The sequence below is a fragment of the Chrysochloris asiatica genome, unplaced genomic scaffold, assembly GCF_000296735.1.
Source record: "Chrysochloris asiatica unplaced genomic scaffold, ChrAsi1.0 scaffold00165, whole genome shotgun sequence".
Classification (NCBI taxonomy): Eukaryota; Metazoa; Chordata; class Mammalia; order Afrosoricida; family Chrysochloridae; genus Chrysochloris; species Chrysochloris asiatica.
In genome coordinates this window covers 1,175,182-1,196,618 of record NW_006408683.1, presented here as the reverse complement: position 1 = coordinate 1,196,618, position 21,437 = coordinate 1,175,182, and the positions used below count along the sequence as shown (strand labels likewise).

The 21,437-nt window shown below is 38.5% G+C and overlaps 1 protein-coding gene across 3 annotated transcripts in view; it reads left to right on the top strand.

The window, feature by feature from the left end:
• The window catches only part of CDC42BPA (CDC42 binding protein kinase alpha (DMPK-like)), a 628,044-nt gene that overhangs the window by 569,290 nt on the left and 37,317 nt on the right, over window positions 1-21,437 (top strand). For all 3 annotated transcript variants that reach the window (XM_006871264.1, XM_006871263.1, XM_006871265.1), the window contains 3 exons: window positions 12,982-13,118; window positions 17,131-17,270; window positions 18,994-19,075. In XM_006871264.1, the coding sequence (XP_006871326.1) occupies window positions 12,982-13,118; window positions 17,131-17,270; window positions 18,994-19,075 (359 nt within the window). The remainder of the gene's footprint in view (window positions 1-12,981; window positions 13,119-17,130; window positions 17,271-18,993; window positions 19,076-21,437) is intronic.

The following is a 21,437-nucleotide window of genomic DNA, read 5'->3' as shown; positions in this document are numbered from 1 at the left end:
TTGTGAGAGTTGGAAATGTAAAGGTAGAAGTATTGTAGCAAGGAGGGGAGTGATTAATTTTTCATTCTAGGAGCAGAGGTCCCTGGAACCATCAAGGGGGAAGAGCGGAGAGCGGAACCCTACCCGGAGAAGCAGTGATGCCTGAGATAGAGGCAGAGATGATGACGTGGAGAGATGGAGCAGTTGGGGACACAGAGAGGGAGAGGGACTGTGTGCTGATGACCAGGGGTCAGGCTTGTAGTGTATACCCTTTGGTTGGTTGATGATGCATGGAAGGGATTGTAACCATGGCAATGAAATGATATACGATAGGATGAATGTAAAACTAATGTTCTCCCATGTAAACTATCACATAATTCACAATAAAACATTTTTTTCAAGTTTCTATTCAATAAAAATCTTTACTGGTGATGAGACATGGATTCTTCACTATAAGCCTAAGAGTAAATGGCAGACTATGGAATGGAAACATCCTCAATGGGAAATCAAGAAAAAGTTAAAAAGTCAGCCATCAACTAGAAAATTTATGCTTACAGTTTTCTGGGGCTATATTGGAACACTATCAGAAAAAAGGTTCAACAATCAGCAGTGCTCATTACAGTGAGATGCTCACCGAAGAACTGAAGCCTTAACTTTGGATTAAATGTGGAGTACTGCTGTCCAAGGGTGTTGTGATCTTGTATGACAGTGTGCATCCTCAGACCTCTGCCCACAATGTTGACACTGGAAAAGCTTCCATTATGAGGTGTTAAAGCAGACTCCCAGTTGTTCTGATCTTTCTCCATCAGACATTCACCTGTTTGGTCCCCTGAAAGCAACTGTTTGAAGTCAAAGATTCTCCTCTATTGAAGACAGCAGTGCATTCATGGCCTACAGTTCAGTCTAAAACATTTTTTAATAAGGGAATATGAATGTTTATTGACAGATGAACAAAGTGTATTGAAAAGCAAAGAGATTATGCCAAAAATGATGTATTTGGCAGGATACACAGGGATGGACAACTTGGACATTGGCTACTCAAAATGGTGGGGGGAGGCACTACAAAGGCAAGAAGTGACTGGTTTACAAGTTTTCAAGAGGGAGCCTAGATCTAGAGGGCGTGGAGGAAGGTAGAATCTCCACTGAGTAGTATCTAATCTGTCTGGGTGGGACTGATGAAAAGGAGATGTGGATAGCACTCATGTGGTACAATAGTGAATAATTACTATCAGGACTGACTGTGAGGGTTGAAAATATAAAGGTAGACACTTTGTAGCAAAAGGATGGGAGTGGTTGACTTTACAATCCAGGCACGGAGGTCCCTGGGACCATCAAGGGAGAAGTGCAGCGTATGTGACCCTGCCCAGAGAAACAGTGACGCCAGAGATGGAAGCAGAGATGATGACGTGGAGAGATGGAGCGTCTGGGAACTCTAGATACAGAGAGGGAGAGGGGCTGTGTGCTGACGATCAGGGGGGCAGGTTCGCAGGGTGTACCCTTTGGTTGGTTGATGATGCATGGAGGGGATTGTAACCATGGCAATATAGCGATATATGATATGATGAATGTAAAGCTAATGTTCTCCCATGTAAACTGTCACATAATTCACAATAAAACATTTTTTAAATGTATTTGTTTTTCCTAAAAGTTGATTTTAAAATAAATTCTACAGCCAAAGTACAGATAATTTTTTACTCACCCTTGTATATTTGTTCATTTTTTTTTAATGTTTTATTGTGAATTATGTGATATTATATGGGAGAATATTAGCTTTACATTCATCCTATCATATATCATTTCATTGCCATGGTTACAATCCTCTGCATGCATCATCAGCCAACCAAAGGGTATACTCTGCAAGCCTGTCCCCTGGGTCATCAGCACATAGCCCTTCTCCCTCTGTGGGTCTAAAGTCCCCAGCCGCTTCATCTCTCCATGTCATCATATCTGCCTCCATTTCTAGCGTCACTGCTTCTCTAGGTAGGGTCCCGCACTCCACTCTTTTCACTTGATGGTCCCAGGTACCTCTGCTCCTAGACTGCAAAGTCAATCACTCCCCTCCTTTTGCTACAAAACGTCTACCTTTATATTTCCAGCCCTCACAATCAGCCCTGATAACGGTTATTCACTATTGTATCACAAGAGACCTATCCCCATCTCCTTTCATCAACCCCACCCAGACAGATTGGATTCTACTCTGTGGAGATTGTACATGCCCTCTGGATCTAGGCTCCCTCTTAAAAGCTTGTAAGCCAGTCACTTCTTGCTTTGTAGCTCCCCCATTTTGGGTAGCCAATGTCCAAGTTGCACATCCCTGTCTACTCTGTGTATGGAGGGGGTGGTATTTGTCCATTTTTGTAAGTTTCTTATAATAGTATTTTGTAGTTTTCTTTGTTTTTCTAAGGTCTTTTGTTTCTCTGGATAGATTTATTCCTGAATGTTTCATCTTTTGGGTGGCTGTTATAAATAGTATTGGTGTTTTTTTTTTTCATTTCCTTTTCATAGCTTTGTTTATTAGTATGAAAGAGTCCAACTGACTTCTGTCTGTTGATCCTGTACCCTGCTACTTTGCTGAATCTTTCAGTGTGTTCCAATAATTTTCTTGCTTAGACTTTGGGATTGTCTATGTATAGAATCATATCATTTGCAAACAGAGATAGTTTTACTTCTTCTTTGCCAATTTGTATGCTTTTTATTTCCCTTTCTTGCCATATAGGTCTGGCTAAGACTTGCAGCACAATGTTGAATAAGAGTGGTGATAAATGGCATCTTTGTCTGGTTCCCATTTGCAAAGCCAATACTTTCAGTTTTTCTCCATTGAGAGTAATGTTGACTATTGGTTTTGTATATATTCCCTTAATTACACTGATTAATTTCCCTTCTATTCCTATTTTACTGAGTGTTTTTTATCAGAAACAGATGTTGGGTTGTGTCAAATGCATTTTTTGCATCTATCAATATGTTCAAGGAGCTCTGGTAGTGTAGTGGTTACGAATCGGGCTGTGAACCTTAAGGTCAGCGGTTCGAAACTACCAGCAGCTCCGCGGGAGAAAGATGAGGCTTTCTACTCCTGTAAGGATTTACACCCTCGGAAACCCTGTACAGGGTCGCTATGGGTCGGAACCGACTCGACGGCACTTAACAACAACAACATCAATATGTTCATGTGGTTCTTTTCCTTTGTTTTATTTATATAATAGAATATGTTGATTAGTTTTCTTATAGTGAACAATCTTTGCATACCTAGTATGAATCCTATTTGGTCATGATTCTGGTTTGTCCATTTCATATGTTGTTGAATTCTGTTGACTAGGGTTTGTTAAGAATTTTTACATGCATTGCTGTAAAATGTCATTGTTGTTGTTAGGTGCTATTGAGTCAATACTGACTCATAGCGACCCTATGCGCAACAGAAGCAAACACTGCCTGGTTCTGGGTCAGCCTCACAATCATTGCTAGGCCTGAACCCATCGCTGCAATACTTTTCTAAGTCCATCTTGTTAGAGGTCTTCCTCTTTTTCTCTGACACTCCAAACATGATATCCTTCTTCAGTGACTAGTCCCTCCTGATAATATGTCTGAAATATGAGAGACCAAATCTGGCCATCCTGGCTTCCAAGGAGTACCCTGGCTATAATTCTTCCAGTACAGATTTGTTTGTTCTTTTGGCAGTCCATAGTACTTTTAATATTTTTCTCCCTACCATAACTCAAACACATAAATTCTTCTACGGTCTTCCTTATTCACTGTCCAACTTCCACATGCATATGAGGTTATTGAAAATCCCATGGCTTCTGTCAGGTACACCCTAGTCCTCAAACTGACATCTTTGCTTTTCAACACTTTAAAAAGTTCTTGTGCAAATTAGACATTTTGCCTAAGGCAAAATGTCATTTGATTTCTTGGCTGCTGCTTCCATGAGTGTTGATGGTTGATCCAAGAAAAATGAAGCCTTTTTTTTTTTTTTTTTTTTAAGGTTTTTATTGTGGATTGAGTGAAAGTTTTCAGGGCACATCATCGGTTTCACATTCAAACATTCATATACCTTGTTTCATTACATTGATTATAATCCCCTCCACATATCATCAGTTAACAGAGTTTCTCTATATCCTCTTTAGCTTTTTGGGGGGGAAAAATGAAGCCTTTGACAATGCCAATCATTTCTCCATTGATAATGTATGTTGTTTATTGATCTAATGGTGAGGACTTTTGTTTTCTTTACATTGAGATGCAACCCATACCAAAGACTGTGGTCTTTGATCTTCATCAGTAAGCATTTTAATTCCTCTTCACTTTCAGCAAAAAAGGTTTTACCATCTGCATATTGCAGTTGTTAATGAGTCTTCCTCAAGTCCTAATGCCATATAATCCAGCTTCTTGGATCATTTGCTCAGCATACAGATTGACTAAGTATGGTAAAAGAACACAACCCTGACATACACCTTTCCTAATTTTAAACCATTTGGTGTTCCTTTGTTCTTTTTGAACAACTGTCTCTTGGTCTATGTACAGGTTCCTCATGAGCATAATTAAGTGTTCCAGAATACTCATTCTTCGCAATGTTGTCCATAGCTTGTCATGATCCACACAATCGAAAGCCTTTGCGTAGTCAATAAAGCACAGGTAAATATCTTTCTGGTATTCTCTGCTTTCAGCCAGGATTCATCTGACATCACAATGATATCCCTCATTCTATATCCTCTTCTGAAACTGACTTGAACCTCTGGATGTTCTCTGTCAATGTATGTTTGTAGCCATTTTTGTATTACCTCTAGTAAAACTTTGTTCACATGGGATATTAATGATATTATCTGATGCTTTTCACAATCTGTTGGGTCATCTCTCTTTGGAATGGGCACAAATATGGAATTCTTCCAGTCAATTGGCCAGGTAGCTGTCTTCCAAGTTTCTTGGCATTGATGAGTCAGTGCCTCCAGTGCCACATCAGTTTGTTGAAAGATTTCCATTTGTATTCCATCAATTCCTGGTGCCTTGTTCTTTACCAATGCCTTCAATGCATCTTGGACTTCTTCCTTCAGTAGCATTGGCTCTTGATCCTATGCTAACCTCTTGAAATGGGTGAACATTGGTCATTTCTTTTTGGTACAGTGACTCTGTGTATTCCTTCTATCTTCTTTTGATGCTTTCTGCATCATTCAATAATTTCACCAGAGAATCCTTCAATACTTCAAGTCGAGACTTGAATTTTTTTGTCCATACTTTTCTTTTGTCAGTAATGTCTTTGCTTGGTTTTGGTATGAGGGCGAGACTTGCTTCATAAAATGTTTTGGGGAGTTTTCCATCCTTTTCTGTGCTCTTGAATGTTTGAATAGAATTAATGTCAACTCTTCTATCATTTGAGGAATCTATACATAGACCAAGAGGCAGTTGTTCGAACAGAACATGGGAACACTGAATGGTTATAACTAAGAAAGGTGTATTCTTTCACCATACTTAATCAACCTGTATGCTGAACATATCATCCGAGGAGCTGGGCTATAGGAAGAAAAATGTGGTATTAGGATTGGAGGAAGACTCATGAACAACCTGTGATATGCAGATGATGCAACCTTGCTTGCTGAAAGTGAAGAGAACTTAAAATATTTACTGATGAAGATCAAAGAGCACAGCCTTCAGTATGGATTGCGCTTCAGTGTAAAGAAAACAAAAATCCTCACCACTGGATCAATGAAAAATATTCTTATCAATGGAGAAAAGATTGAAGTTGTCAAGGACGTCATTCTTCTTGGACCAACTATCAATACTTACGGAAGCAGCAGTCAAGAAATCAGACAACGTATTGCATTAGGCAGATCTGCTGCACAAGACCTTTTTAAAGTGTTGAAGAGCAAAGATGTCAGCTTGAAAACTGAGGTGCACCTGACCCAAGCCATGGTATTTTCAATAACCTCATATGCATCAGGAAGCTTCTACGGAAGGAAGGCCGTAGAATAATTGATGCTTTTGAGTTATGGTATTGGAGGAGAATATTGAAAGTGCCATGGGCTGCCAAAAGAACCAACAGATCTGTGTTGGAAGAAGTGCAGCCAGAGTGCTCCTTAGAGGCCAAGATGGCCAAACTCTGTCTTTCATACTTTTGGACATATTGTCAGGAGGGACCAGTCGCTGGCGAAGGATATATGTTTGGTAAGGTGGAACTACCAGCCACTCCGCGGGAGAAAGATGAGGCTTTCTACTCCCGTAAAGATTTACACCCTCGGAAACCCTGTACAGGGTCGCTATGGGTCGGACCCGACTCGATGGCACTTAACAACAACAACAACAAGGTGGAGGGTCAGAGAAAAAGAGGAAGACCCCTATCAAGATGGACTGGCAAAGTGGCAGCATCAGTTGGCTCAAGCGTGGCAATGATTGTGAGGTTGGCCCATGACCAAGCAGTGTCTCATTCTGTTGTACATAGGGTCGCTATGAGTCAGTACTGACTTGATGGCACCTAACAACAACAACAACAACTACTTTCAGTGTTTTATGGAATTCACCAATAAAGCCATCTGTGCCTGGACATTTTGTTGTTATTTTTGTTGGAAATTTTTTAATGACCTGATCAATTTCTTCTTTTGTTATAGATTTATTCAAGTTTTCTATTTCTGTCTGTGTTAGTTTAAGTAGGTCATATTTTTTCTAAAAATTAGTTCATTTCTTCTGATTTTCAAATTTGTTGTACTACAAGTTTTCATAGTATTCTGTTATTATCCTTTTTGTTTTCATTGGTTTTGTTGTGATAGCATCCATATCATTTATTATTCATGTTACAATTGCATGTTCTTCTTTCTGTTGTTAGAGTTCAGTCCCTTACCTTTTTTGTTGCTTCTGAATCATTTGCAATCCGCAGTACAGCTTTGGGGATCTTTTCATACTCTCTTCTTTTTTAGTTTCTTATGTCATGAAATTGTACCTATCTTTTCTTCAGACCCTTTGAAACCTACCTTGTAAAGCTGGAGACATATTCAACTATGCCCTTTCTTTGTCTGCCATATTTTTGTGATATAATAATATTGTCACCACTAAAAATTCCTGTCCTTTTTATAACTTCCTGGTTTATTGGAATTAAATCTAGTATAGAATCCACTAACTGCCTTTTTGGAGGCAAGATTTTTGCTTGTTTGCAAAACAAAATTCACATATCCCCTGACTTACAGCATATTCAACTTAGGATTTAAAATTTATGTCTTTTTTATTTATGTAGATATTAAAATATACCCGTAAACTTACATGTAACATTTGTTTTTCCAACCCCCAAATACAAATAAAATCAGATATATAAAAATACTGATAATAAAAGGCTATAATAATAAAAATAAATATAAAGTGATGATTTTTACTTAAATCAGAATCAACTTATGACAGAGTCATCAGACCCTGTTGTAAGTCAGGTACTGCCTGTATAACATGTTAGACACTGCACTAGTAACTAAATGGGATGTCCCACAGAAGTTTGTGCAATTTCTTACAGTCAACACCAGTCTATCTTGACTCTGTTGGTCTAATAATATCCATTTTCCCCGTGTGTATTTTATGCATTGCCACAATAATATTCTTTCAATTCCTCTCTTACACTTTCCCAAGTATTCTCTGGGATCCACCTTTAGAGTAGGAATTATCTAAATAGTTAAAGAATCCCTTCTTAAAAAGTTTGTTTGTTTAAAACATTTTGAATTTTAATTCTCATTCAGCTAACATTCAATGAAATCTATACGTTTATTTTATTTATCATTTTGTCTTTGACCCTCAAGTTAACCAGTGAGTATCAAATAGATACATCATGGCAATATTGTTGATAGTTACGCGTGCAAACTTTGACCAAGACTGCTGGGGCTTGAATCCCAGCACTGTCCTCTGTTAGTTCTGTGTTATATATACCATGGAGATAATCATTGTACCTCCCTGAGGTTGTTAAAGGCAAATAAAATTTATGTAATAACGTTAACTATTTATTATCTTAATTGTTGTTGTTAAGTGCCATAGAGTCAGTTCTGACTCATAGTGATCCTGTATAGGGTTTCGGAGGAGCAGCTGGTAGTTTTTATGTTAGTGGTAATTTAAATAAATGTATATCATAATAATACTGATCATTGCTAAAATTTACCCAAATTTATATTATTTTTAATCATTGAACCGTTTCAGTTAGGAAGTTAGGATTTTCTACATAGGTCATGCTATAAAAGTTTTCACCTTTATTGTAATCACAATAAATGAAGTGCCTGTTGCGTAGTAGTTACGAATCGGGCTGTGAACCGCAAAGTCAGCAGTTCGAAACTACCAGTGGTTCCGCGGTAGAAAGATGAGGCGTTCTGCTCCCGTAAAGATTTACAGCCTCGGAAACCCTGTGCAGGGTAGCTATGAGTCGGAACCGACTCCACGGCACTTAACAACAACATTGTACACATGACATAACAATATATTCAAAGAGTTTAGAGAAGTTATTATTTATAGACATTTAGTTTTTATTATTAATATGTTTAGTTTCTTTGATTCATATATATTGACAGTCTTAAAGTCTTGAATGTTATTTTTTAGTGATTTACTAGTGAAAGGTAGCAGTCCTAGTGTGACACTATCGGATAAGCACTGGATTGCTAACCAAAACCCTGTGAGTCAGAACCAACACGAGCACACTTACCAACAGCAGCAATTGCTTGACTAATTTTTAGAAGCACTAAGAGAGTCTCCAGAGTCTTGGTGTGCGGCTGTGGGCTAATGGTCAGATTGCAAAGCGATTTGAACTGCAAGGTCAGTGGTTCAAGCTCACCAACTGCTCCTTGGTAACCCTATACAGGGTTGCCATGGGTCGGAACTGACTCAATGGCACTTCGCAACAACAAGAAGAGAATCTTCAATCAAGGATGCAAAACTAGTTTACCACATTTGGTTAAAAGTTTACGTAATTAATAGAGTGTTAAATGTTATACTATATCTTATTGGGAATATGAATTAATCATGAATTTCCTCTATTGTTCCAGCAAACACTAGATGTGAAGTGACAAAGATTTCTGCCAGATATGGAAGATAGAAAGTTAAAATTGGCCCTGTTATAGCACCAATGTGTTTCTGGTCTAGTAAGAGAAAATACTTAAATAGGCACATCATTTCATTATTGTTGTTGTTGCTTAGTAACATTGAGTCGGTTCTGATCTATAACAACCCTGTATAGGGTTTCCGAGGAGCAGCTGGTGGACTTCAATTGCCAACCTTATGGTTCAAACCGGCATTGCAGTCCAGCACATTAACCCACAGTGCCACACCAGGAATCTAATTTCAATATAGTAAAAGTTTATTTTTAAGAAGTGTACTCATCTTCTTTTCCTCCCCGGCTGCCTGAGTGTCTGCCGCCATCATGAATGGCACAGTAACTATCCGGACAAGGAAGTTCATGACCAACCGACTACTTCAGCGAAACAAATGGTCATTGATGTCCTTCATCCTGGGAAGGCAACAGTACCTAAGACAGAAATTCAGGAAAAACTTGCCAAAATGTATAAGACGACACCAGATGTCATCTTTGTGTTTGGATTCAGAACCCATTTTGGTGGTGGCAAGACTACTGGCTTCGGCATGATTTACGATTCCTTGGATTATGCTAAAAAAAATGAACCCAAACACAGACTTGCAAGACACGGCCTGTATGAGAAGAAGAAAACCTCAAGAAAACAGCGCAAGGAACACAAAAACCGAGTGAAGAAAGTACAGGGGACTGCAAAGACCAATGTTGGTGCTGACAAAAAGAAGGAATAAATATTCTGCGATGACTGTGGATTTTTCACCAGAGGATAAATAAACCCTAAAATCTTTAAAAAAAAAATGTGTACTCATGAAGCATAGAATGATCAATACTGCATGTTAGGTATATCAAAGAAGGTTTTACAGAAGAAAAACATTTCTGAACTGAAATTTGAAAATTAAATAGAACTTTGGTAGGCAAGTAAGAGGGAAAGGACTAAAGACTATTTCTTGACTATATGTCACTGAATTCTGTTTATTCAGTGGCATATAGTCAAGAAACAGTATTGCAGGTTCACAATTGCAAATAGTATTGTATAGCAGGATATGTCCTGGTTGTTGTTGTTAGATACCATTGAGTCGGTGCCGACCTTATGCACAGCAGAACAAAACACTGCCCAATCCTAGGCCAACCTCACTATTGTTGCCACGCTTGAGCCCATTGATGCTGCCATTTGGCCAATCCATCTCATTGGGGGTCTTCCTCGTTTTCTCTGACCCTCCACTTTACCAAACATGATATCCTTCTCCAGTGAGTGATCCCTCCTGACAATATGTCCGAAGTACAAGAGATGAAGTTTGGCCATCTTGGCCTCCAAGGAGCACTGTGGCTACACTTCTTCCAACACACATCTGTTGGTTCTATGGGCAGCCCGTGGCACTTTCAGTATTCTCCTCCAACATCATAACTCAAAAGCATCAATTCTTCTATAGTCTTCCTTGTTCACTAACTTTCGCATGCATATGAGGTTATTGAAAATACCATGGCTTGGGTCAGGCGACCTTAGTCCTCAAGCTGACATCTTTACTCTTCAACACTTTAAAAAGGTCTTATGCAGCAGATTTGTCAAATGTAATACATCGTTTGATTTCTTGACTGCTGCTTCTGTGAGTGTTGATAGTTGATCCAAGAAGAATGAAGTCCTTGATAACTTCAACCTTTTGAATAAGAATTTTGATAAGAATTTTGTTTATTGGTCCATTGGTGAGGATTTAAAGGGGAAAAAAATTGGCAGGAGGTAAAATTAGAAAAGATGCCAGGGACTTTATCTGAGGATCATGTAGGAGATGAGGAAAACTTATTGAAGGGTTAAAAAGAAGACTAGCATGAGATTTCAATTTTGGAGGGTCATTCTGATCACAGTATGGAGAATAGATTACGTAGTGGTAAAGTCAGAAGCAAGGAGATCATTTAGGAGGCTAGTCCAAGTCTTATATATCTGTTTGGAAATTAGCACCAGTGATTTAAGTGATTGAAGCAGCCACAGTTAGACATCTATAAAATTATCAGTGCGTGTGTGTAGAATAAATGGAGAAGTGGACAAGGACTTACTAGTCATTGATGCCCTAGGAATCACTGACATATATGTGTAGGTTGAGTAGACTAAAAAGGGATAGTGGTAGTCCATAGGCATGTCTTCAAATCTACAGGAGAGTTTCAGCAAGAGGGATTAGTAAAGTTTGCCTGATGTTGCAAAGATGTCAAGTTCACTAGTAACCCTTTTGGAGCACTGCTGGTACAGTGAATAAGTACTGTATACTAACCAAAAGGCCAGAAGTTTGAACCCACCAGCTGCTCCATGGGAGAGAGAGATGGCATTCAGCTTCCATAAAGATTACAGCCATTAAAACCCTATAGGGCAGTTCTACTCCATCCTGTAGGTCACTATAAGTCAGAATCAACTCAACAGAACTTATAAAATTGAAGTTTTTTGAGCAGGAGTAGTAACCCTTTTGAGAGGAATTTCAGGATAGATACCATATTTCTTTTTTTTTTTTTTTTTAATGTTTTATTGTGAATTATATGATAGTTTACATGGGAGAACTTTAACTTTACATTCATTCCATCGTATATCATCTCACTGCCATGGTTCCAATCCCCTCCATGCATCATCAACCACCCAAAGGGTATATCCCAGAAACCCGCCCCCTATACTTATCCCCTCCTCCCCCCAGTTTTCGGCCCACAGTCCCTTTCCCTCTCTGGGTTCAAAGTCCCCAGTCACTTCATCACTCCATGTCATCATCTCTGTCTCCATCTCAGGCATCTCTGTTTCTCTGGGTAGGGTCCCGCTCTCGGCTCTTCTCCGTTGATAGTCCCGGAGGCCTCCGCTCCTATCCTGGTGAATTAATCACTCCCTTCCTTGTTACAAAACTTCCACCTTTGCATTTCCAACCCTCATAATCCGTCCTGATAAGCATTATTCACTACAGTATCATGAGTTACCCATCTGTATCTCCTTTCATCAGCTCCGCCCAGACAGATTGAATAGTACCTACTGGAGATTCTGCCTTCTGTCATGCTCCCTAGCACCAGGTTCCCTCTTGAAAGCTTGTAAGCCAGTCACTTCTTGCCTTTGTAGCCCCCCTCCCCATTTGAGTATCCACCAATGTCCAAGCTGCCCTTCTCTGTCCACTCTGTGTGTGGGGTGTGTGTGTGTGTGTGTGAATGTTTCTTGCTGTGAGGATTTGTTCCCTCTTTTGAGTAGCTGCTCCATAGGTATAGGTCAAGTTCATCAGAGTGTATCAGCTCACTTTTTTTTTTTCCCCCCTCTTCTTTCTTCTCCTGGTTGAGAAGTCATCCGGTCTAGGTCACATGGGTATCATCTGCAAGTGTGGGCGCTCCTGTGCATATGTCCTCTCTTCCTGTCAGCTGGTAGCTCCACTCTCCTCTCAAGTCCTCCGTGGCCACGCCACTGACTCTGGACCCAAGAGTCCCCAGGCCTCTTCACACTGCTTGTCAACCAGGTCCCCAACTGGGTCCACAGAAGTCTACTGATCATTGTAGGGCTTAGCTTGCCGCTTCATTGCTGCCTTTACCCCACTTCCCCCCATCGGCGATGTGTGTGGTCACCAATTAGAGCATGCATTTCCGTTGAGTCTTAGTCTTGGAAGGGGGTTTGCGTTGAGAGGACCTGGCAGATACCATATTTCAATGGGATAAAGAGTTGAAGAATTACAGAAAACTCCCCAAACTACTTTTTTAGGGTTTCAAAGTTTATATCAACTATTTTATTTACATGGCTAGATGATTTTTTATGTGTTTCTCATTAGTGTTACAATAATAGGGGAACTTTTACATTTCTTATTGAAATTATTATTGTTAAGTCACTGACTGGATAAGCTCTTCAAATTATAATTAAAAAAATAAAACTGAATAAACATTTGTCTAACATATCACCTTGCATATAGTGAATGCTCAGTAAATATCTTTTTTGTAAAATTGAATTTTTATTGAACATTGTTTCTTTTTCCCTCCAAAAGTGTGTGGATTCTCGTGTCATATAACTTGTGTAAACAAAGCTCCAACCACTTGTCCAGTTCCTTCTGAACAGACAAAAGGTCCCCTGGGTATAGATCCACAGAAAGGAATAGGAACCGCATATGAAGGTTACATCAGGGTAAGTATATTAGGTCAGGTTTAGAATTTTAAGGTTTAATAATAAATATAAGCACTATTTGTCTGTCACTTTGTCATCCTGTAGTGACTTGTGTGTTGCTGTGATTCTGGAAGCTATGCCACCAATATTTTAAACACCAACAGGATTACCCATGGTGGACAGGTTTCATCTGCAGTTCTGAACAGACTAGGAAAAAGGAGAGATGGAGTACTTCCGAATATGTAGTCACTGAAAACCTTATGAATAGCAGTGGAACACTGTCAGCACCAGAATATTGAATATCGCAACATGATGAATAGCTCTAGAAAATTGTCAGATATAGTGCTGGACGATGAGTCCCTCAGTTTAGAAGACACTCAATATGTGACTAGAGAAGAGTTGCGTCCTCAATATAGAGTTGACTGTGATGACATGAATGGACCTTCCCTTTGCTGATGGGGCACAACTCAAAATGATGAGAAATCATTGTAAGCATCCATTTATAATTAGAACATGAAATATGTTAAGTATGAATCTAGAAAAATTAGAATTTGTAAATATGAAATGAAACACACAGACATTGATATCCTAGGCATTAATGAGCAGAAATAAACTACTATTATCTATTTTGAATCTGACATGGCTTACTATACTGGGAATGACAAATTGAAGACGAATGGCATCACATACATCATCAAAAAGAACATTCCAAGATCTATCTTGAAGCACGATGCTGTCTGCATAGGATAATACCCATGCAGGTACAAAGAAGACCACATAATACAAGTATTATTCAAATTTATGCACAAATCACTAAAGCCAGTGATGATGAAATTCAAGAATGCTACCAAATTTTCAGTCTGAAATTGATCAAACATGCAATCAAAATGTATTGATAATTACTGATGTTTGGAGTACAAAGGTTGGAAACAAAGAGGAAGGATCAGTAGTTGGAAAATATGGCCTTGGTGATATAAATGATGGTGGAGATCTCATAATAGAATTTTACAAAAGCAATGATTTCTTTATTGCAAATACCTCTTTAAAACAACATAAAAAAATAGCCATGCTCATGGACCTCACCAAATGGAATACGCAGAAATCAAATTGACTATATCTGTAGAAAGAGACAGTGGTGGAGATCCATAACATCATTCAAAATAAGACTGGGGCAGACCATCAATTGCTCATATACAAGGTCAGACTGAAGCTGAAGAAAAATTAAAGCAAGTCCATGAGAACCAAAATGTGACCTTGAAATATCCCACCTAAATGAAGAGATCATCTCAAGCACAGATTTGATGAATTAGACACTAATGACTGAAGACCAGAAGAGTTATAGGATGACATCAAGAACATCATAGAGGAAGAAAGCAAAAAAGGTCATTAAGCAGAAAAGAAAGTGGGAAACAATCAAGATAGATGTTAAAAGAGACTCTGCAACTTGCTGTCTCGCATAGAGATGCTAAAGCAAATGGAAAAAATGAGGAGGTAAAAAAGCTGAACAGAAATTTTCAAAGGGCTGCTCAAGAAGACAAAGTCAAATATTGTGATGAAAATTGCAAAGATCGGGAGCTAGAAAACCAAAAGGGAAGAAAACACTTAGCATTTCTCAAGCCAAAAATATTTGAAGAAAAAAGTTTGAGCCTTGACTTGCAATATTAAAGGATTTTAAGGGCAAAACGTTGAATGATGCAGAAAACATCAAAAGAAGATGGAAGGAATGCACAGTCACAGTATCAAAAAGAAATGTCAGTGTTCAACCATTTCAAGAGGTAGCATATGATCAAGAGCCAATAGTACTGAAGGGAGATGTTTAAGATGCAATGAAGACACTGGAAAAGAATGAAGGCTCTGGGAATTGATGGACTGCAAATTGAAATCTTTCAACAAACTGACGTAAGACTGGAGGAGATACTCACTCATTTATGCCAAGAAATTTGGAAGACAACTACCTTGCCAGCTGATTGGAAGTGATACATACTTGTTCCCGCTCCAAAAAGAGGTGACCCAATGGAATGTAGAAATCATCAGGCAATATCACTAGTATTGCATGCAAGTAAAATTTTGCTAAAGATAATTCAAAAACAGCTGCAGCAGTACATTAACAGAGATTTGTCAGAGGTTCAGGTCAGATTCAGAAAGAGACATGGAATGAGGGATATCACTGCTGACATCAGATGGATCGTGGCTGAAAGCAGAGAATACCAGAAAGATATTTACCTGTGTTTTATTGACTGCACAGAGGCTTTCGATTTTGTGGATCATGACAAACTATGGACAACATTGCGAAGTATGAGTATTCCTGAACACTTAATTGTGCTCATGAGGAACCTGTACATAGACCAAGAGGCAGTTGTTCAAAAAGAACAAGGGAACACAAATGGTTTAAAATTAGGAAAGGTATGCGACAGGGTTGTATTCTTTCACCATACTTATTCAGCCTGTATGCTGAGCAAATGATCTGAGAAGCTGGGTTATATGAAGAAAAACGTGGCATCAGGATTGGAGGAAGACTCATAACAACCTGCGATATACAGATGGTACAACCTTGCTTGCTGAAAGTTAAGAGAACTCAAAGTGCTTACTGATGAGGATCAAAGAGCACACAGCCTTTGGTATGAGTTGCATCTCAATGTAAAGAAAGCAAAAATCCTCACCATTAGACCAGTAAACAACATACATCAATGGAGAAATTATTGAAGTTGTCAAAGACTTCATTTTACTTGGATCAACCATCAACACTCATGGAAGCAGCAATCAAGAAATCAAATGACATTTTGCATTAGGCAAATCTACCTTTTTAAAGTGTTGAAGAACAAAGATGTCAGTTTGAGGACTAAGGCGTGCCTCACCCAATAGCTCCTTTATGCATGTGAAAATTGGACAATGAATACGTAAGACTGTAGAAGAATTGAAGCCTTTGAGTTATGGTGCTGAAAGAGAATATTGAAAGTATTGTCGACTGTCAGAAGAACAAGCAAATCTGTGTTGTAAGAAGTACAATCAGAATCCTCCTTAGAAGCCAAGATGACCAGGCTTTGTCTCATACTTTGAACATATTTTGCAGAGAGACTAGTCCCTGAAGAAGGACATCATGCTTGATAAACTGGAGGGTCAGAGAAAAAGAGGTAGACCTCCAATGAGATGGACTGGCACAGTGGCAGCAGCAATGGGCTCAAGCATAGCAGCAATTATGAGATTGGTGCAGTATCAGACATTGTTTCATTTGTTGTGCATAAAGTCTCTAAGAGCTGGTACTGACTCAATGACACCAAACACCAATGAATTAAACTTAAACCCAATCATTTTCTTGTCAGAAAATCAAATTAGTAGAATTCATCTAATCGTTTTATTTCATTCAGAGGAATAACTTGAAAACAAAAAGCTTAGCCATTGCTTAGAAATCAATTGCAGATGGTCTCAAACTTTTCTGTACTGTCCCTGTCCTGTGATGAACAAATGTTGACCTCTCTATAAAGAAGTATTTGGCAGATGGCCTTGCCAGATAGGTGATGCATGTTTATGAATTATAAGATACTATCAAGTCATTATCTTATTTGTTATCATGAGTAATACCTAGGGTTATCATAGTAAATACTTACATCTTACTACCAATTTTGACTTTTATGCTACTTAGAAAGAAAGCGATCAGTGCTATTTTTTAACAAATTACAAGTGAAAGTTAGGAGTCCTGTTGTGGTGTTATAGAATAAGCACTAGACTGCTAACTGAAAGGTCGGCAGTTCAGACTCTTCAACCCCTCCTTGGAAGCTGACTCATTGGCACTTAACAAGTAAAAGTTTAAAGGGTGTCATTTATAAACTTTAGTTCAATGTTGTCTCACATATTTCCATATTATTCATATTTGTGTTCCATCTGTTACTTTACCAGCCAAGGCGACAGACTTATAATACATTTATATTATCTTTAGGTTTTCATCATGCAGTTACATGTATAATTAAAAGAGCTCTGAGTAACATTTGTTTTTGTTTGTTTCCTTGTCTGCTTGTCTATCTAAAAATAAACTAAGATGCCAAAGCCAGCTGGAGTGAAGAAAGGATGGCAGAGAGCATTGGCTGTAGTCTGTGACTTCAAACTCTTTCTTTATGATGTTGCTGAAGGAAAAGCATCTCAGCCCAGTGTTATAGTCAGCCAGGTGATTGACATGAGGTAAGCTTTCAAAGGTGAAAATGCTTGATTATGGCGACATAAGAATAGAATAGGAAGTTTCTGATTTTTCTTTTAACAATGATATCATGTCTTTACTTATTAATTATTTTTACTTATATATTTATCATATATTAATATTTAATTAGTAGTAATCTAGTTTTATACTAACTTTATCATTTACTAATATTACTATAGTAATAATTAACAATAGAAATTAAAATAAGATGGATTGATGTGTGTTAGGGCTAAAGGCCAAGAAAAAGAAGATGGTGTTTGAATCCACAAGGCAAATTTAGAGATTGTTGTGGTAATTAATGGTGGCTAGTGTAATTAATGGTGGCTTGTGTGGCCCTGTGGGACAAAGCACTGGACCACAAGGTCAGTTGAAACCCCAAGGTCATTGGCTCAAATTCACCAGTCACTCCTTGGAAACCCTACACAGGGTCCCTATGAGTTGGAACCAACTCAACAGCACTTAACAACAACAAGTCTGTGATGTTTATATCATCACTTAAAGGTTTAGAGTATAATTCCAGTATGAGGGGAAAAAATTAAAATCTCAAAATCAGACCAGCTCTTGGAATATACAATGAATCAGTAAACGTTTATATAAGCACATCTCTTAAGTAAAAAGTGATGTGCTTTTCTTTCTATCTCAGAATGCTCCTGGTCTCATCTTACAGACATTCCTCTTGACCTTTGGAGCGCTCTCCTTTTGCTTCCCTCATAGCTCCAGGCACACAAAGCCTCAGAAACCCTAAACAGGGTCACTATGAGTCAGAACCAACTCAACAATCACTTAACAATAACAACCAACAAAATGAGATTGTGGCACTGTAGGATAAGCATTGGACTGCTAACCACAAATTTAGGGTTCAAACCTACCAGTCACTCCTTGGAAACTCTATACAGGATGGCTATGACAGCGTTTATCAACAATAACAAGTGAGGTTGTATAGCCATTATGGAAATAGTTTGGTAGTTCATCAAAAAGTTGTTTACCATGTGACCCAGCACTTCCACTCCTGGGTGTGCATGTAGTAGAATGAAAGCAGGGATGGATGTGAACGGAGACCTGTACATCAGTGTTCCTGCAACACTGTTCACTATTGCCAACAGTGGAAGAGCACAGATGTCCATCAGCAGATGAGTGGATCCAATAAGATGGATAACTGTGGTACAGCATGTTATGAATATGAGAAATGAAGAGAAATTAAGTCCTGCCTGATACATGCTTTGACATGGATGAGCCTTGGAAACGTGCTGAGTGAAATAAGTCTGTCACAGAAGAAGAAACTGTGTGGTTTTACTTGTATGAAATACCTGGAATAGACAAATATAAAGAGAACAAAGTTGATTAATGATTATCAGGGGTTAGCAGGAAAGAGAGGAAAGGAGGACTCACTGCTAAGAGGATGCTGAGCTTCTTTTAAAAGTTATGGGAAATTTGGGAACAGATAAGGCTGATGCCTGAACATGATAAACATAAGTTCATGCATGTCACTGAACTGTACATATGAAGAATGTTGAAATGGAGATGTTTTATTGCATAGTTACTTACCACAGTAATAAAATTACTTGGGGCACTATAAATCAAAAAACTTTTAGGTGTTTTATGCAATTAAATTTTGAGGATTACTCCTTATGAGTTATTTGAATACACACCCCAAACCACACACACATACCCACAGCATTGACTTTTAGTGTTTCACTTTTTGTTCAGGGATGAAGAATTTTCCGTGAGTTCAGTCTTGGCTTCCGATGTTATTCACGCAAGTCGAAAAGATATACCCTGTATATTTAGAGTAAGTATGTATGCTATGATTTGATCTCTGAATAATGAGTTATTAATGAGTACATATTTTGCCTCTCAATATAAATCATAAACCTACTTGGACAAATCTTATTTCTCTATATCAGCCATACAAATTTCTCTATATCGTCCATATAACCCAGTACGTGAATGTATGAGGGGGGCTTCAAAAAATTAGTGGAAGAATTCCATTGCCTTTAATTCCATTTTCCATGAAGTTTTTGACATCTGGGTTAATGGGCTGAGCTGCAAGATTGGTATGAACAGCAAGGTCGGCAGTTCAAACTCACCAGTCGCTCCTCAGAAACCCTATACAGGTTCGCTATGGGTCTGAACCGACTCTATGGCACCTAACTACAACAGCATATAAACAATTCGTGCTAAGTAAAAGTTAGTGAAAGACATGTGCAATACATGAAGATATGGCTTCTAAAATTGGTTTCCTCTTGTATGATGTTTTTGAATCACCACTCAGTTTTTAAATACATGCTACCACAATGTAAAACTGGATAAGGACTTCAAAAAGAAGTTCATCTCTTTAAAAATGTCATTTCTTATACCTATTTCTTAGCCATTCTAAAGTTTAGTAGCTCAAAATAACAATGATTCATTCTTTTTCACATTTCTATTAGCTGGCTGGACAGTTCTTGTGTCAACTGGGGCCACTCATGTAGCTGCTCTGGCCCTTGATACTAGAGATTGATAGGGTGTCTCAGTTATCTTCTGTGTGTAATTTTTTCTCCGTCTGTCTCTAATAATTCAGTAGTCTGGCTGAACTTTACATGGCTGACTTCCAATGAGCAAAAGCCACCAAACTTTGTAAGAACTAGCCCCTAAACAGGCATTATAAGTTTTTACATTTTCCGGAGAAAAGCAGGTCATAAGACCAACCCAGATTTGAAGGAAGGGGACATAGATTCTGCCTCTTTAAAAACTCACTGCCATCAAGTTAACTTTGACTCATAATGACCTCATAGGACAGAGTAGAACTGCTCTCTAGGATTTCCGAGATTGTAAATCTTAAGAGAACAGATGGCCTTATCGTTATCCCATAAAGTAACTGGTAGGTTTGAACTGCCAACCTTGAGTTAGCAGTCCAATACTTAACCAACAGTGCTACCGGGGCGCCTTCTTAATAGGAATAAAAGTTTGTAGAAAGTATTGTTGGTAGCCATCGCTGAAATTCTAGAATTGACAAATTAATGGAGGTAGATAAAGACAGTTCCAACTCTAAGCGACCCTGTATAGGATTTCTGAGGAGTGGCTGATAGGTTTGAAATGCTGACCTTGTGATTTGCAGTTCAGTGCTTATCCTATAGCACCATACCAAACTGACCTATTATTGTGCCTACAATGTGCCTTTTGGAGTCCTGGTTTCCAAGAGAATCTGCTGGACCCGTTCAATTCAAGGCAGAGAAGTCAGTGCTGAAGGTTTTGGAGAGAGACAGTTTTTTTGAGATTCCAAAAGGTTTATCTTTGTAGATTTTATTTTGATTAGATCTATTTTTATTTTTAATGCATCATAATGAGACTAAGGCAAGTGTATTACTGAGAAAACTGCTATGCAGCCATCCACTTATCAAGAGACATGTATAAACCCATGTATGAACTGGTGCCCTAGTAGCAATAATTTTTTATCTACCCTTGTGTGTATGTTGGGTAAATTAAAATCTGTTCTGATTGTAAATGCTGTTTACATAATTAAAAACATTCATTTAAATAGTAGCTCAGGTGATCTGATCTTCTCTAATGATAATATGAGTTATTGGCATGAAGTAACAGGGAGTGTAAGTATTTCTGAACATTTCTGACTTTAAAACAAATTGTATTCCAGAGAAAAGTTGATGTTGCTGTTGTTAGGTGCCATTGAGTCAGTACCGACTCACAGCTACCCTATGTACAACAGAATGAAACACTGCCCGGTCCTGGGTCAACCTCACAATTGTTGCCACTCTTGAGCTCATTGATGCTGCCACTTTGCCAATCCATCCTGCTGGGGGTCTTCGTCTTTTTCTCTGACCCTCCATTTATCAAACATGATATCCTTCTCCAGCAACTAGTACCTCCAGACAACATGTCCAAAGTATGAGAGACAAAGTTTAGCCATCCTGTCCTCTAAGGAGCACTCTGACTACACTTCTTCCAACACAGATCTGTTGGTTCTATGGGCAGCCCATGGCACTTTCAATATTCTTCTTGAACACCATAACTTTAAAGTATCAAGTCTTCTATGGTCTTCCTTATTCAACTGTCCAGCTTTCGCATGCATATGAGGTTATTGAAAATACCATGGCTTGGGTCAGGTGCATCTTAGTCCTCAAGCTGACATCTTTGCTCTTCAACACTTTAAAAAG